General features: G+C 32.1%; 3 protein-coding genes across 4 annotated transcripts in view; 1 reads left to right on the top strand and 2 right to left on the bottom strand.

The window, feature by feature from the left end:
- LOC125864731 (calmodulin-7) overlaps positions 1–17,072 on the top strand; it is a 139,204-nt gene that overhangs the window by 20,388 nt on the left and 101,744 nt on the right. The window lies entirely within an intron of this gene.
- LOC125864221 (peptidyl-prolyl cis-trans isomerase FKBP53-like) lies at positions 7,998–9,760 on the bottom strand. Its single transcript, XM_049544133.1, has 7 exons — positions 9,707–9,760; positions 9,381–9,597; positions 8,810–8,982; positions 8,628–8,718; positions 8,512–8,553; positions 8,368–8,416; positions 7,998–8,237 (listed from the first exon to the last, which is right to left on the bottom strand). Exons 1-7 carry the CDS (start codon positions 9,758–9,760, stop codon positions 8,141–8,143), a joined length of 723 nt encoding a protein of 240 aa, XP_049400090.1. The 3' UTR covers positions 7,998–8,140.
- LOC125864727 (uncharacterized) lies at positions 11,854–16,641 on the bottom strand. Of its 2 annotated transcripts, XM_049544784.1 has the most exons (10): positions 16,439–16,641; positions 15,462–15,516; positions 15,291–15,326; positions 15,156–15,200; positions 14,425–14,508; positions 14,162–14,227; positions 13,881–13,919; positions 13,618–13,717; positions 12,993–13,258; positions 11,854–12,228 (listed from the first exon to the last, which is right to left on the bottom strand). In XM_049544784.1, the coding sequence occupies exons 1-9, from the start codon at positions 16,615–16,617 to the stop codon at positions 13,095–13,097; spliced, it is 768 nt and encodes a 255-aa protein (XP_049400741.1). In that variant the 5' UTR covers positions 16,618–16,641; the 3' UTR covers positions 11,854–12,228; positions 12,993–13,094. The 2 variants fall into 2 exon arrangements, with proteins under 2 accessions (XP_049400741.1, XP_049400742.1); XM_049544785.1 differs by lacking the exon at positions 11,854–12,228 and having other exon boundaries at positions 13,032–13,263; positions 16,439–16,630.

The following is a 17,072-nucleotide window of genomic DNA, read 5'->3' as shown; positions in this document are numbered from 1 at the left end:
TATAAGTCAAATTGTCTCTCAAAAAAGCAAAAAATATATTCAAGAAACATGCCAGCGGTGATTTAAATTTTAATGTTGGGGGATTTAATTTATAAATTAAATAACATATGTGACTAATCCTAATAAACCACGTGACCATTTAAAATTGAAAAAAGAAGAAGCAAATCATCAGATTTGGGATATTAGTTTTCCGGTTATTCTTGATTCAAATAATTAGTTTGGATGTATTTTTTATTAGATGTTGGACGGTACTTAAAAGTCATTTCTCATATGTTTGAGATATTTTTTATTACACTATCAATATAATTTACTAGATATACACAATATAATTTCTCAAAAGAGGATTTGTCTTATCATCCTCCCTCAATTTTAGCTCATCATTTGACCACATCTTATTGAGAAACTCTACAAATATGTGTGGGTTGTTGGTGAAAAAAATGTTTTTGTTATTATTGATGAACATCATTAACGCTCAATCACAAATTCATTTAATTGTGCACAATTAACATGAATCAAATTAGATAATACTATACCCCTATTGACACTCCTTTATTTAGTAAGGATTTCAGCTTTTTCTTCCACTTTTGATTAGAGATGTGCTGCATTTCTCATCGGGACAATTAATAGCAAAATCAAATAAGGATGTATTGTCCCCTATCTCCAACACCAATTTTATTTTTTTTTAAAATAATCAAATTTCACCCAGATTGATGGATCGAATTAAATTGGGACAAATTAATCAGAATTTCCTATCAACCCCGCTCCATCTCAAATACCGCGCCCATTTCGTCCCCCAATTCTAGTTCAAATCGAAATTAGAACAATTGACACAAAAATCGAATTGGGCCGTCTTGTTTTCTTTAACCATTTTATTTATATACTATATCCAATTATCCATCTATACACTTTTTTATATTTACTGAATATTTTAGCTTGTGTTTTTCACTTTGACCAAAGATGTGCGACAAATTTTCTCTGAATTATATCTTATTGAATCAACTAACTCCCTACAACTCTATGTTAGAAAATTTTTCTTTGAATTATAATTTTGTAACATTTTAAGTTCTCAAATTCATAATACACAAGTTATATGCTTTCTAGTGTCGTGGTTTTAAATTTCTCGAAGCTCGAGCTATTTTAATCTTATATTTTTAGTTATATTCCTTGAATTTGCACAATTATATTTAAAGAAATAAGGAGAGATACATTTATATTGATACATGAATCTAGTACCAAATATGCATTTGATGAATTCAATGTATTTAATAGTTAATCTTAATATAATTGTGATTTTATGATTTAAATTTCACTTGAAATAATATCAAACATTATAAAGGCTAATTATCTACCTTTATCAAAAACATTTTAGAACTTTAAATTAAATAACTCAAATCTTCATATTAATTAATAAAATTTTACAACTATATCCAAGGTAATATATTGTAAACAAATGATTAACTTTATTATTATCTAAAATTGATCCTATTTTTATAAATAATAATAATAATTTGTTAAATTAATGTTAATTGTCTTTTATAGCTATTGTAATAAAAATGTCTATTGTTGGTGAAAGCATATAGTGCTTGAACTTGTTCATCGTGTTGTACGAGTAACAAGCATCTTTAACCCAAAAAATGAAACAAAAATGAAAATTTGTTTATTTTATGATCATTGTTCTAAAAATGGTTATTGTTGGTGAAATCATATAGTGCTTGATCTAATTCTCCAGTGCTATACGAGTAACAAGAATCTTTAACCCAAAAATGAAACAAGAAAGAAAAATTGTGATTTCAACCAATATAGATAAGTATTACATAGTTATAATGTTTTCTATGTACTTACTCATTTTACCCTGGTTTCGAAGATATGATAGAATTATGTTTGCTTTTGTCTTTCAAATTAAACTTCTATTTCATAAATTATAGTATATGCAATTAGTAATGTTAATAATGATATTATAAGCAAGTATCACATAACAAAAAATATAAGAGGATTACGAGAATTCGTCAGTTGTCATAGTCTTTGCATTTGATTATCTGTGTAACTTTACTTAAAAACAAGAGAGAAATTATTTCACAACACATATTAACAACACAAATTGAAAGATATCAATTTTGAACAAATGAGTGAGAATGGAAAAAAAGAGCAATTTTTTTCTTTTCTTTCTTTGATAAACGAGTAGTAACTTTTTTTTTTTGAAAAGAAACAAGATCTTTAAATAGAAAAAGCTACTTTCTAATCCTATTTTGAACTTGAAATATGAAATGAAGTATATACATGCTCATAAATCAAATAGTTTACCATCTATGGGGCATATACATACAAATGAAACAAATAATTGACCTCTATGCGATTTGAGGAAAGACGTAAATAAACATAGAAAAAGTTCTCTCTCAAGCTCTTTTCTTATTTATGAAAATTGTGGAAAAAGTTCTTGCAATGGAAGAGGTACTGAAACTCATTATTGTACGTAATTTTTACTTATTTATGTATTTGGACATATTGTGATTTGAAAATAAATTATATAAAATTGAAGTTTTGTTTAGACATGCAATTTAATTTTTTTAAAGTTGTATTCCTTTTTTCATATGACATGTTCAAATGGGTCATAAATTAGATAGTTGGTTAGATTTGCGCACTTATTAATTATTCTATCTTCTATTTTGTATTAATTTCTCACAACTAATACATAGAGCTTTCAAAATAAGTTAGGCCCGTTGTGCGGCTTAACCCAACCCGTGATTTAATAAAGTTTAACTAAGATTTTTGAAGCCTATATAAGAACATAGCCTTTAAGCCCTGCCTAAGCAGTAGGCCCTCTTCCCTATGGGGCTAGGTTGGGTTGGCCGTAGACCAATTTAAAAAATGAAAATAAAGTAAAATTATAAAAATAAGTAATAAACGAGAGGAATTCAAATTCAAAGTCTACTTAAACCATAATATATAGATATTACTAGTTAATATTTCTATTTGTTAGTTATATTGTTACTAATTAACTATTTAGTTTTCTTATTAATTTCTCTATTGGTTCGAGTCGTATCATGTCATAAGTTACATGGTTCCATAGAAACTTTATGTCCATGAGAATTATTTTCTTGAATGGTTATATTCCAACAAATTTGCATAGTATCACCATGTAATATTGTCTTATAAATATTTATGTTAACATTTTATAATTAGAATTTAAATTTAAAAAATTATTAAAAAGGATGGATTAGCCCGGCGTGGCCCATAGCCCACGTAGTGATTAGTTGGGCTTGATGTTTCTTGATCCACCAAAAATATGGGCTAACTCAACCTGGGCTGCCAAATGAGCTAAAGCCCAAATGAGCTTGATTGACCCATATTAATACCTCTACTTATGCATGTAATTAGTTATGTGAGTCTATAAATTGCAAACAACATCATATTAATCTTATACATAATCTGTAACATATTTCGTAATCAGTTACCAAATATTGTATAACTTATATAGAAATTAATACATGTCAAGTTGCTTCTTCACTGACTATCAGATGACACCTTTAAGTTCTAATTCAATTTAATTTCAAATATCATTCAAATTCAAATTGACTCTTAAAAAGCAAATAATATAACCAAAAACAGGCCAACGGTGATTTGGATTTAAATGGATCTAATCACATATATACTATATTGAACTTGAATTTATTAACCCTATATTTTGAGCTAGCTACTACCTACTTTAATTTGTGCTACTCACTTTAAACTAATTCATTTAGTAGAGCATATGAATTTTTTATAACCCATTGTACAAATGAAGTAATCTTTTAGATTAATTATTATAACCATTTTTAGATACTAACACAAGTCAATAGATGAGATTGAGACATACGTTTCGGACTAAACAATTTCATATAAATGTTTTAATTTTCAATCTTTAATCTCTCATAAAATAACATATATAGATTCATGTCTGACTTATGTAAATATTATTTCATGTGTACAACAAAAATCACAACCAAACAATACATTGTGAAGGCTGGATTTTATGTGAGGTCTCGCATTGATCATGAGATGTACATTGTGAACGCAAGATTCGGATGAACCCTTTACGACATTTAACATTAAGAAGCGGATCTTAGATTTATGTTCTATAGGTTCAATCTTTAAGACAAAGGGGAGCCTTGGAGTAACTGCTGAAGTTGTTGCTATGTGATCAAAACACGTTTTCAAGCTTTGGAAACGGTCTCTCGCAAAAATGCAAAGTAAGACTGCCTATAATAGGCCCTTGTAATTTGGGCCCTCCCTTCCCTAGGCTGCTCCTTTTTCGGTTAAAAAATAAGTGTGTTTCTTACTTATTTTTTTGTGTTCAGTACGTAAGAAAAAAATATTATTCTAAAAGTATTTGTATATTATCTAGACAAACACTATAGGCATAGGAAAGGGGTGTGGTGATGGGGAAGGGGCTATGGGAGTCGGGGAAGATGAAGTGTGTTGGAGGGTAGAGATGACATAATCGATGTGTAATGTCATTTGTGAAACTCATTTTCCTTGCTTGGATTAGATAAGTCATTTTCTTTATTTATAAGGAACTTGTTTTTCTAGAAAAAGTGTTCTTCAAAATTTGTGACCAACTGAACATGTAAATTAGCAAAGAAATAGAAAATCTAGCTAAACTATAAGCTATTTTGTTTAGACATCTAGGAATATATATAAAATCGACATGATCAAACATGCTTGAGAGCACCCCAAATATCTTCACACATCACTTCTATCTCTCTCATTGAAGTAAACATTAGTTTCATTGTCAACATTTTTAGCATACGTAAAAACCTTCACATTCTCTCCATCCATTACTAATAGCACATTCAAGAGTCTTCCTAATAACAATTATTTCAGTAGTCATGACTTTTCAAACACATTGGATTGGACCATAAGCATGAAGCAGTTTCCCAAGGCTATCCATAGCCGCAAATATGTTAGTCCTCAACATTGGATCGAAACTGTAACTATAAAATCTGAGAAATGATCAATTTAGTCATCTAAGTAAATTATCATTTACACCAATTTCCCATCCTTGTACAAGTTGACCAGAAGCTGCAAGCACAAAAACCTAAGTTTAACACATCAAAATAAATACAAGTCATCGTCCCATACATCAAATACGAAATTCAAGACGTTCTCCTTCCCCACTATTGGTACCGAGTATTTTTCCATACGAAATACAAGTCGCGATCCTGTTACCTCACTCTCATCCCACTCCCTGTAATATTGCTCACAAATCTTGCGATCTGCTTTACCCTCCAAAATTTCGAAAGAAGGATCATCAGAGTCGTAGCCAATTGAGTAATCGCTTTCCTCAGATTCTTCTTCGTGCGTATTCTCCTCTCCTTCTTTCGATTTCGACTGTAGTGAAAATTCCGGCTCTGCCATTATTACAATTTTTTCAAATAAACGAGAGATATCGATCGAATTGAAAGGAGCAAAAAAGTCACCCCAATATATAAGTAAATATATCCTAAACAACCAACATGGGTTGTGGTATACTGGTGGGAGTGTTTCACCCTTAATCAGAGGTCTCGGGTTGAGCCCTCGGTATGGAAAAAATCATGTTGGGAGCGCCACCCCCGAATGGGCCCTGCAGAGCGTGATCCGGATTTAGTTGGAACTCCAATGTGGGCTCTGGACACCGAGTGGGAAACCAAAAAAAAAAATATATCCTAAATAGAATGGGATTCAAATTACTTTTACGGTAATAAATTTGTTAATTATATTTTGAATTTTAGGAGATTTGGAAAAAGAAATATATTATACTTATAGAATTAGGAAAATCTTTTCCTTATGAGTTTGGACTATTTAAAATATTAAGTAATCCCATAATTATTGATTTTAGCCTATTACACAAAACCCTTTTCCCCGATTTTGATGTATTGCAAGAAAAAGAAATTGAATTAAATAAGAATTGACAATTCAAAATAATTAGAAGACATGCAAAGTTATTATTAAAAAAGATTCATTAAAATCTTGAAATTCGAAAGCGTCCCACAAATTAGAAGGGAGGAGTAAGGATTTGCCCTCATTCCTAGTTTTGTAATGCGAAAGTCAGGTTTCAGCCCCTCCATGCTTTTTTGGTTTATCTAGGCATAATACATAAACATAACCCTTAACTTGACGTCACCTGACAATTATGACCTTTAACTTTGGATGTGCACAAGTAGGCATTTAAACTTGTATAAAATTGAACACATTCTTCCTGCATGTCACCCTACATGTCAATTTTGTGTCCTACATGACGTCCTATGTGTATTATGTCATGTAGGACACGTGTGTCTACTTGTTCAATTTTATACAAGTTTAAGTGTCTACTTGTGCACACTCAATGTTGGAGGGCATAATTGTCAACTGAAGCCAAGTTAAGGATCATATTTACGTATTATGTTGTTTATCTATTGAATCCCCTTTGAGGAAAAATTGGAAGGGAGAGAGTACTAGTGTAGTATTTTGTGATGATATTTATCTAATTATAAATTTCAAATTTCAAATTCGTCCAGATTAGTTACATCGTCCCACCATACCTCTTGATAATATTATAAAGTCATGCATTTACATTTATGAATTACACATGAATTTCTCTTATTATATAAGAGAGACTTCATTTCATGAAGAGACACGTCTCCGCCGATGTGACGGCTTCGGCCCGAAAAAAAATTAAGAAAATTATTTCTTTTGTTCTATTTTAATTTAATTAGTATATAATTTTTTTGAAGTTATGAAATTCGTTTTAGCTATGAATTTTAGTTTTAAATTTATATTCTTTAGTTATAGCTTTATTATTTTAAATTTTATTTTTTAACCAAGCTCATCAAGTTGGCTTCAATTCGATTTCACCTATATTTAGTGGGATACATTACAACTATAACATATTAAAATTTAAAGTAATTAATTAGGACCATTAATTTACCACTTAGCGGGATAAGTGATATATACTATATATATTTGCTATGGAACCGCAACACTAAGATCTTATTAGTATTTCATAAGGGCTTCAAAACAAAATTAGAATATGTTGGGATCGAAATAATCAGGATGTCATACGAAAATTAATAATTGCAGACATTGAAGGCAATAAATCATACGATAATGTAAACTTTATAAGTTGATTAATTGACCTACATATGAAAAATTAATTTATAAAAAAATTTCGACAACTATATTGTATATACTATTGTGTTATGTATGAGAAATAAAAACGTTGTTCAAACTATTCCTCTAAGAAAATCTGGCAAAATGGTAACGAAACTCTCAATACCATAGTGTAGCAGCTTTAGCAAGACCATCCATGATAACAGTTGTAATTTTGGACATATAAAATTTAAAACTAGTAATATTATATATTTTGGACATATAATTTTTAAAATTTAGTGATTCATATTAAGAACTTAAAAATCAAACTGATCAAATTTTATATATTAGATGCTTTTTTTTTTTTTGTAATAGTACACACATCCTTCTAGAATCCTGGATACGCCTCTGTCGATACTAGAGATATTATGTTTCTAGTATTTGTTAATACAAATTAGTGAAACATTCTCAACACTCTACAGAAATGTGATTTTTCTTACTAAATGATGCAAGTGAATGTTGTTATAGGCAGTCCTCATATATCTATTAGTTCTCCAGTTTAAAACATATTGATTTGATAAATAAAAATGTTATTGATTTATTGAAAGATCAAAATTTCAACTATACAAACATATACCTTATTATTTCAAACATAATTACAAAGAGGGAGAGGGACGAGAGAAGGAGAAAAACTAGCGAGAGAGGAGACCCTTGGGTGTTCATCTGACCACCTTAAGTGTGTGTAGCTCGGCACCAATAGTTTTAGTTGTCATATTATTGTACCAAAACACCATTAAAGATTCGTAATTGTAGCTCTAATATATATGACATCATTAATTAAGATTAATTAATGTTGAACCAAAAAAATACTATATTGTAACTTTGTAAGAACTCAAACTTTACTATATGAACAAATAAAACCAAAATAGCCTAAGGAAAAACATGATCATCCAAATGTTTTTGGTCTTTCAACTGAAATTGTTCGTGCAACAATCCGCTTAAAGAGAAGATCACAACAACAATTATAGGATTCTACATAATGGAAGAATAATGTTCGTCATGTGGAAGTAGGACGATCAACATATATCAACTCAACTTCAATTACCAGCCATGAATCAGGTGGTACGATGCCACCATCACCTTTAGCCCCATACCTTTAGGAGGAAATTGGGAAAACATAAATTCATTAGTCAAGAGAAATTCATGGATGTAGCCAACAAGCGGAAACAACTTTGATGACTATATATGACATTGCAAACGGAATAGGAACTCAAATGTGCACACCCTAATTCTGGTGGGATTGTAATTCTTCTTTTGTCCCCAACGCGCATGCCTGATAGTTGGACAGACAAAATATGTTAGTCCTCAACACTGGAAGTGCAACTATAAAATTAGTCAAATGATCAATTAGTCATCCAAGTAAATTACCATTTACACCAATTTCCCATCCCTTTATAAGTTGACCAGAAGCTGCAAGCACAAAAACCTAAGTTTAACACATCAAAATAAATAGAAACCAACTTCTCATACATCAAATACAATACCTATACGAAATTCAAGAGGGTCTTCTTTCCCAATATTTGTATCGAATATTTTGTCATTCTCCTGCAGCTTGCAAGTATAACGTATACCAATCTGTTCAGTAGCATAAAGTCATTACTAATAACGGAACAACAGAGTGAAAGAAGAATTAATTATACATAATCAAGAGAGAAATTAGTTAGACCTTAAATCCCGGGTAAGCTTTTCTCCCACCTGGTTTTCCCTTAGACAACTCCTCTATGACCAATCTAGGTACAAAGGACTTCACAAGAGAAGGGTTATCTTGCTTAACCTTTGCAACTGCTTCACGACGCTGTTGAAGTTTCTTCTTCCTTTCCTCTCTCATTTTCTTTTTATCTGAGATTAATAGTGTCGACAATATAGGCATCAGAAGAAATAACACATTATGAAATAGATATATAAGTTGTGCATACATTCACTATTATCAACTAAACTCGTGTCACACATGTTTGACACTGATACATCAAGACAAAAAAAGTGATCGACACAACAACAAATGGAATACGACTTATAAATAGTAAATGACCAAATGACTTTCAAGATAAAATTAGCTAGTGAATAAATACATGCTTCCAGTATGTGTACTAATGAAGAACACTTTGTGCATTGGGCTCTGCCTTTATTATTTACATATAGAATACTACAAACATCCAATTGAATAAAGTCTGTTACGAATTATGATCAATAGAGATCTGATTTTTGCATCTTCAAAAGCAACAGAGTAGAGAGTTTACCTTCATTAGTTAAAAATTTCTTAAGCCTACAAAAATCCACATCAATGATTTCATTGATTCCATGCCACACCAATGCTTGAAAAGTCTTAATTGCATCAGCATCATCAACATCAACATCAACAGTAGCATCACGGGCTTTAAAGGTGAAATAATACCACGTCCCAGCAGCAAACGATGCATTTACTGTCACAATTTCTTCGAAAGCATACATTTTATCCTAAATAGAAGATAATCACACAATCCAATTCGGAATCGTAGCCTATAGAATAATCGCTATCGTCAGAATCATCTTCTTTATTCATATTCTCTTCTTCTTCCTCTTCTGCCTGCTGTTTCCTCTCACGATAAGGAAATTCGGAAGGGATCTCCGGCTCCGCCATTGCAATAACTTGATTTTAATCTACTCTTCCAATTTATGCGACACATTTGAGATAATTTATGTGAATTCTAAATAAAATTTGTATGTTTTTTCAATTATACATTTTTCAAGAGACATTACTTAAATAGGGATTTTAGTTTAGTAAACTACACATTGTATTTATTGATTTCTTAATGGACGTGATATTTACTAAGGTGAAACTTGTTTTAACCATTGCAAATGGATGTATTAGCATGGTTAAGACACAATTATCTTTTTCCGCTTCCTTACCATTGATTTGTGGAGGGTATTTTTAAAACAGAGAAGGGCCAAAAATGCCCCTCAACTATTTGAATTGGTACAAAACTATCAATTCAAATGTTTTTGGTCTACCATATTATAAATTTCAAATTCTAAATTCGTCTCGATTAGTGACGTTGTACCACCATACCTCTTTGATAATATTATAAAGTCATACACTAACATTTATGAATTATAATTTTATAATACATAGATAGTAGTTTTGCCTTTAAATAGTTAATCTCCAGTTCAGTAATAAACATATTATTCTAGGATGGTGGTTGTAATTAACCTTCTATTTCACGGATAGAGAAATTTTAGTAAGTTATGTACAAATGATTTTTTGTTGGGATCGAAATAATCAGCAATAAATCATACGATAATGAGAACTTGATTAGTTGGTCAATTGACTTACATATGAAAAATTAAAAACTTTATAAATTCGACAACTATATTGTATATACTATTGTGTTATGTATGAGAAATAAAAACGTCTTTCAAACTATTCCTCTTAGAAAATCGTAACGAAACTCTCAATACCATAGTGTAGCAGCTTTAGCAAGACCATCCATGGTAACAATCGTAATGTCCCTGACTTTCTGATTGTCATCTTTAAGACGAGGTTCAATAATTTCCAGCAAAAAACTCAAATATGGAAGAAGAGACGCGGAACCAATAAGAACAGTGATGTGGTAAACAATCATAACACCTGTATGACGAGCCTCCCATGATTCCATGTTAAAACAAATTTCTTCGAGGAATGGAAGCATAGCAGGAATACCTAATGCAGATGCAACGATGCTTAAAGATCGAGCAGTTGCATTCGTGATATATTCATTAGTACTGTCAATATTGAGACGCGTTGCATGAATCATAGTATCAATACCAACAGCTTTGCTAAGATCAAATATGATTTCTCTACCTACGATACGAACATTGTAGTCCTCATTAGTTAACAGAGGTTCAGTCAAAACAAGAATTTTCTTCACAATTTGTTTACAGAACCAAACAAAAACAGATTTGTGAAAAAAATTCTCGTTTTGACTGAACCTCTGTTAATTGATGAAGATTACAATGTTCGTATTAAGGGTAGAGAAATCATATCTGATCTTAGTGAAGAAGTTGGTATAGCTAGTATGATTTATGTAATGCTGGACGATATTGACAACTCTAATGAAGATGTGAGGAACATGGCTGCTCGAATTTTTAGCATCGTTACATCTACATTAGGTATTCCTGCTATGCTCCCGTTCCTGGAAGAAATTTGTTACATGCAATCTTGGGAGAGTCGTCATATAGGTGTTTTGATTGTTAACCACATCACTCTTCTTATTGACTCCGCGTCTCTTCTTCCATATGTGAACTCCTTGATGGAGATTATTGAACCTCGTCTCAAAGATGACAATCTGGAACTTAGGTATCGTTACGATTTTACCAGATTTTTTTTCTTTTTTATATGTAGGTCAATTGACCAACTCATATTTTATACTGTTTTCGTTATTGTCTGATTTATTGTGTGCAATTATTAATTTTCGTATAACGCTTTGATTATTTTGATTCTGAATTTGTTTAAACTAATATCATGTTAATTAGTGTTGTGGTTCCATATCTAATATAGTCAAAGAAAGTACTGTATAGAGCATAAAAGAGTTTAATCGTCAAATATATTAATTATCAACTCAAACACCAATTAATTATGGTTAAACTAACATGATTTGGGGCAAACATCTAATATAATAAGCATTTGGCATCACTAACCCTCACAATGTTATAAAATTTTAATCTCCAAATATCACAAGGTAATACAAGCTATGTTGTTCGTACTCTTTAAAAAATTTGACGGGTACTTGTCAGATTCTTTAAAAATATGTATTATTTTTCGAGAATTCAACATGAATGCGGCAACATTATATGATGGTGAAACAAAAACAACAATAAATTTATGAAAAAACAACTGATTTAGCAATCTGCAATTGCTTGTAATCTGGCATGTCAGCACCCTTTGCGACATATACACAACATGTTGCAACTGACTGTAAATCGGAGACAGACGAACTAACCAACACAGCTTTTGTTTTCGGTTTAACCATCTAATATCCAAAGTCCACTGCTCCGACTAATCTAGATTCACTCTGAGACTTACTAAGGGTGTAAAACTCTCCCTACTGAAACCAGCACAGTTAATTTTTCCTGCACGATAACAAGTCAAGGTTATACTAAGAATGAAATTTAGACACGCGAGATGCAGCATTCAAATGAAAGGTATTGGGTGTCTGTGTCACGTCCCGCCACTTCAGTTAAATTTTGCATCCGGATAAGGGCGGAGGAATTTAGAGTTCTGGAGAGATTTATAGAGAACTCTAGAAGCCCTTAGATATTTCAAGAAAACCTTAGAATATCCTAGAATGTGTAGAATATTCTAGAGATAGGACCAAAGTGTAAATAGTTTAGGGACTTGTAAAGTCAATTTTATTTACACTTTAGCCCCCTAAGAAGTAGTATAAATAGAGGGCTATCATTTGCAAATCATCCAAGAAAGTTGTAAGCAATCTTCTAAAGCAATATAAAGTCTTCTTCCAAAACTCTCTAAGTCTTTCCTTGCATTCTCTTAGCGATATTAGCAGCGATCTTAGCATAAAGGGCTTACTTGAGCTTACAAGATCTTGAAAGATTAGTGAGTAAGTTGTCAAGTGTCGCACGGAGCTTTAGTAAGACTCTAAGTCCGTGACAGTCTGGCTCCATATTTGAGTGTTACGGAAGTGTATTTTTGATCACTTGACGTGGACATATTCAATTGTGAACCTTGGCTTCTATTCTTTACATTTGAGGGACATTTACATGGTCTTAATCTTTCTAGAAACGTACAAGCAAGATAATAGACATAACTTAACACGGACAAACTCAGTGCATATATAGAAAGTCACTTTAAATGTTAAAAGCACATGATTGCTTACCAAACTTCAAGCAGGATGACAAATGGCTTAATCTGATTTCTCGTTTCTCATTAACCCCTGCAGTTCCATGAGGTTTTAATAAATCGAAAGATGCATCAGCACCTAACATTCTAACCTTTCAACAACTTGTTTACCCTGCAAAGTTGCATGGCTTGCAAGTTGATATATTCTATCAAAATTCCGTTGACTCATTGCCTCTTTGTCAAATATGGCATCTGATAGAACAACTGCTGATGCTCCCTGACTAATGTATTGCTCGATCAAATCTGTACTAAAGCACAACTATCCATCATTTCTCGTAAAATGTACTAGTAGATAGTTAATTTGCTATGGAAAAGTAAAATATGCAAGAGAGATATGACGGATTAGAGAAACATTGCATTATTCATTTCAAATATCAACATATGCTCCATAAGAATTTATTGAAGATCAAATTTTAGCATAAACATTCCGAATTTCATTACTACCAACAGGTGAAGTAGATATTTCAATTCATCTTCTAAATGAAAGGCAACTTCTTGAAATGTCCCTAGTTTTTGAAAGTAGACTCATGACTAATCTAAAAGAAGAGATAATAATTAAAACATGGGTCTATAACCGAGAAATTTCTATTCAGATAACCAACCTATTGTTATGCCTTGTGATGCCACCATAGGGATATGAGAAAAAGGCCTTTTCAGAGCTGAAATGTACCCAACACCACCGAGTGCAGAGACGGGATAAACCTATGTAAAGCCAAAAAAAAAAAAGGAAGTTGTAAAAAGGATCACCACAAACTCAATTGTTTATCAAGCTTCTCTCCAACAAAACAAACACATTCAAGAAATCCCGCAATCTATAGTGGTAAACCATAGAGCAAGGGAAAGATCAAAAATAGTCATGACTCACCTTGACAATCTTGGCACCAGCACTGAAAGCAGATAATATCTGCAGGATTATAAAACAATTGCATTACTCTCTTTTGCTGTTATAATCTGAATATTTTCATGACATGAAATCTTGTCGATATTCAAGAATAAGCCTGTCCCCAGTTGTGGGATACAGACGGGCATTAAAAACACAGAACTTGGCAGGGGCTCTGCCCTTTCCCAAGTCCTTGGAGGCAAAATCCTGATATCTTTTCCATTCTAAGATCACAAGATGAAATGAAGGGCAAGATAGTCCAATACCTCCGTGGGGGTCATTACCCCAGGTATATACAGAACATCACTCTCTGAGACACCAACTAGAATATCCTGAGATAAAGGAAAAACATGCAAGAATCAAGTAAAGAAGTCACCATGGTCACAAATATAACTACCATTTAGGCATTCACGACTATATATACATATCGCAGGTAACAGGAACTGATATTTCATTTGTATAAGATACACACTTAAATAGTCATTTGGATTTGGCATAAGATCTATAAGGTTGAAACACCAGCACATACCATAACTGTTGCAGGACTCATAAGAAACTTAGCTCCAGCCTTTATAGAATCTTTGGCATCTTTAGCCTGTAACACTGTTCCAACCTGCAAACATAGAGAAAGTGTGTTAAACAATTACAATTGGTAGTCTGCCCTAATTATGTTTTACACATAGTCCACAATACACAAAGTTTGATAATTAGATAATTATGGTATTAGGATGTTTTGCATGCCCTTACTGTTGGCACACCTGCTTATCCACAGACAAATATAATGCCTCGAGAAAGAATGTCTTGCAAATCACAAACAAAGAATAACTACTAAAGAAATTAAAGTTTGCACTTGAACCAAGGTAAAATCTAAAAACTTCGGAATACAATAACAGAGGATCTGAAAACCTACCGAGAATAGACACATTGAGGATAATGAGATTGAAGTTACGCCACATTTTGATGGGCGATAAAGAGAGGATATGGTAGAAGGGTAAAGCCAAGAAAGTGTAAAGACTTATTTCCCTCCTTCGGGAAGTAAAAAACAAGTTTAACCCCGCCCTCATCCCCAAACAAGAAAAAAGAAATTTGAAAAAAAATGAGGGAAATGAACCTCTTCTACTTCCATTGAGCTACAGCAGACACCCAACAAGGGAAGTTCCCCCACGAGGGAACGCAACAAGTTCCTATTTTTCTTTCTCTTCCCTTCCTTTTCTTTGCATTAAAAGCTAGTGTGAATTAAAGAAGCTAGTGAATACTTACTCCAAAAGTTTTTGCCGGATAATCAAGTACTAGGTTTCTTAACACCTGCATAAAGGAAAAGTAGCATATAAGTTAGCCAAATGTTTGCTGCTTTCCAGACTGAGAAAGAGTAAGCAACTGCATGTCTCACAGTACCTCAAAAACATCGGGAGTGGACATCACAATTTCCAGCTGCAATGTTGGAAGATAAAGACTATCAGAACACCTCTTTATAATCTGAATAAACTATTCATTCAAAAGGTGGAAAGGTGGACAGTGAACTTGGGACGATGGGGTGATAAGTATATCAGATAGATTCAAACTTACAGCTGAAATTCCACCATCCAATGCTGCACGTGCAGCTCGATTAGCCAGGTCTGCACTAAACAACATGGAAAGGTGCAACTTCACATTTCCATGTCTTTAAAGATATTTTGAAATGACCAAAAATATGGAGTGGAAAATGTGATACTAAAAAGTACTATTTGTTTCCGAGATAAACTTTGCTTATATCCACAAACAACAATCTGCAATTGAGAACTAAATCTCTATAATAGCATGGTGAAAAGCTCTCCTTCCCTAAATAATCTAAGCCTTTTTCAGAACAACTCTTTATCCAAATTTAAAGAGAAAAATGCTCTGTTACAAATGTATCACTCTACAATAAAAAGACTTCCACTTGTACAGTAATCCAAAAATAGATTTTTAACGTTTACTTCTCACTTTTAACATATCAAAAAGACATAATTATCTTTTCTTATTTTACCCTCAACATTAATCACTTATTCCCGAGTCATTTTCCACGAACTAAGGCTATACATTAATATAGAGGTATTGTACTAAAATACTCATACTAATCATTATTTCTTAAAAGACATGCAAAGTCCAAAATGGACAAGTAAAAGTGAACACATAGGTATCTATTTGACCATGAAAAATTTGATCAAATTTTGAGAATCCAATCTTTAAATATTTCCACGTTCCCAAAAAACGGGCGCAGACCAGTTTTAGGATTTGTAGGGACTTCCACTCACAAAAGTTCAAATATTTTCGCAATAAAATATATGTTCAAACACAACTTCAAAAACTCGAATTTTCAAGATTCAACTTCAACATCTATGGCCTATAGCTGAAATAACAGAGTTCTAAGGATAAATATAACAAGCTTATGGTAACTAACTAACTAACCATACCCAAGAATTAGTTGGGTTAACACAAATTTATTACTAAAATCAGAGTAAACCCAGTTCAGATTCCACATAACTTAGCTTTAATTATCAAAAAAACTAAACAAAAAGAGTTACTTTTGGGCTCGAAGGCAAGCGATAACTCCAGAATTTCGAATTTCCTGCAGTGCTTTGTTGGCTATAGCATTAGAAGAAAAGGCAAAAATTGGCTTCTCAAACGAGCTGCTGCATCTGCAAGAACAAGAAGATGGTTTTTGAAGATATGTAAAAGGTAAACTAAAGCTTGCAATGGCCATATTTTCTCAATACCCTGCAATGGCCCAAAAAAAAAACATATCCTATCCGTGCCAATATCTAGATAAATTATCGCATAATTGAGTTAGTGCAACGAGTGATATATTATGTATATTCCAAATTGATTGTGTGTTAACGAGAAACATTATTTATGTTGGGATGCTAGGAATCATTTATTCATATCAAAATATATTCTTATTCGAGTCTTCATAAATAGGATAATGAATTTTATATTTTTAGATGTTTATATGATTATAGTTTTTGTAGTAATATTTGATAGGCCTTCTGAAAGTAAAAAATTTGAAGTTATGAATCCAAATATTTGTTTGAGTATAAATCATTAATGTAACATTTTTTTTTTAGACAACAATAAAGAAAAACATAAATATATGAATTTCTCAAGTGAAAAAGATAGATTAGAAGTCATAAAGAAAATGCCATCGAAGTTTGGCTATAG

The sequence above is a fragment of the Solanum stenotomum genome, chromosome 5, assembly GCF_019186545.1.
Source record: "Solanum stenotomum isolate F172 chromosome 5, ASM1918654v1, whole genome shotgun sequence".
Classification (NCBI taxonomy): Eukaryota; Viridiplantae; Streptophyta; class Magnoliopsida; order Solanales; family Solanaceae; genus Solanum; species Solanum stenotomum.
Note: the sequence above shows the minus strand (reverse complement) of the source record. Positions and strands in the feature narration are given on the sequence as shown.

What these genes read in the sequence shown, in the direction of transcription:
- LOC125864221 (XM_049544133.1), bottom strand. Translation starts at nt 9,760, where the DNA reads ATGGCGGAGCCGGAGATCCCTTCCGAATTTCCTTATCGTGAGAGGAAA. An exon ending in CCCTCTTGAATTTCGTATAG is followed by an intron (nt 8,554 to 8,627) that starts GTATTGTATTTG and finishes TTGTGCTTGCAG; the next exon opens with CTTCTGGTCAACTTATAAAG. An exon ending in ACAATCCCACCAGAATTAGG is followed by an intron (nt 8,238 to 8,367) that starts GTGTGCACATTT and finishes TTCCTCCTAAAG; the next exon opens with GTATGGGGCTAAAGGTGATG.
- LOC125864727 (XM_049544784.1), bottom strand. Translation starts at nt 16,617, where the DNA reads ATGGCCATTGCAAGCTTTAGTTTACCTTTTACATATCTTCAAAAACCA. An exon ending in GCTTGCCTTCGAGCCCAAAA is followed by an intron (nt 15,517 to 16,438) that starts GTAACTCTTTTT and finishes CATGTTGTTTAG; the next exon opens with TGCAGACCTGGCTAATCGAG. An exon ending in CCACTCCCGATGTTTTTGAG is followed by an intron (nt 15,201 to 15,290) that starts GTACTGTGAGAC and finishes TCCTTTATGCAG; the next exon opens with GTGTTAAGAAACCTAGTACT.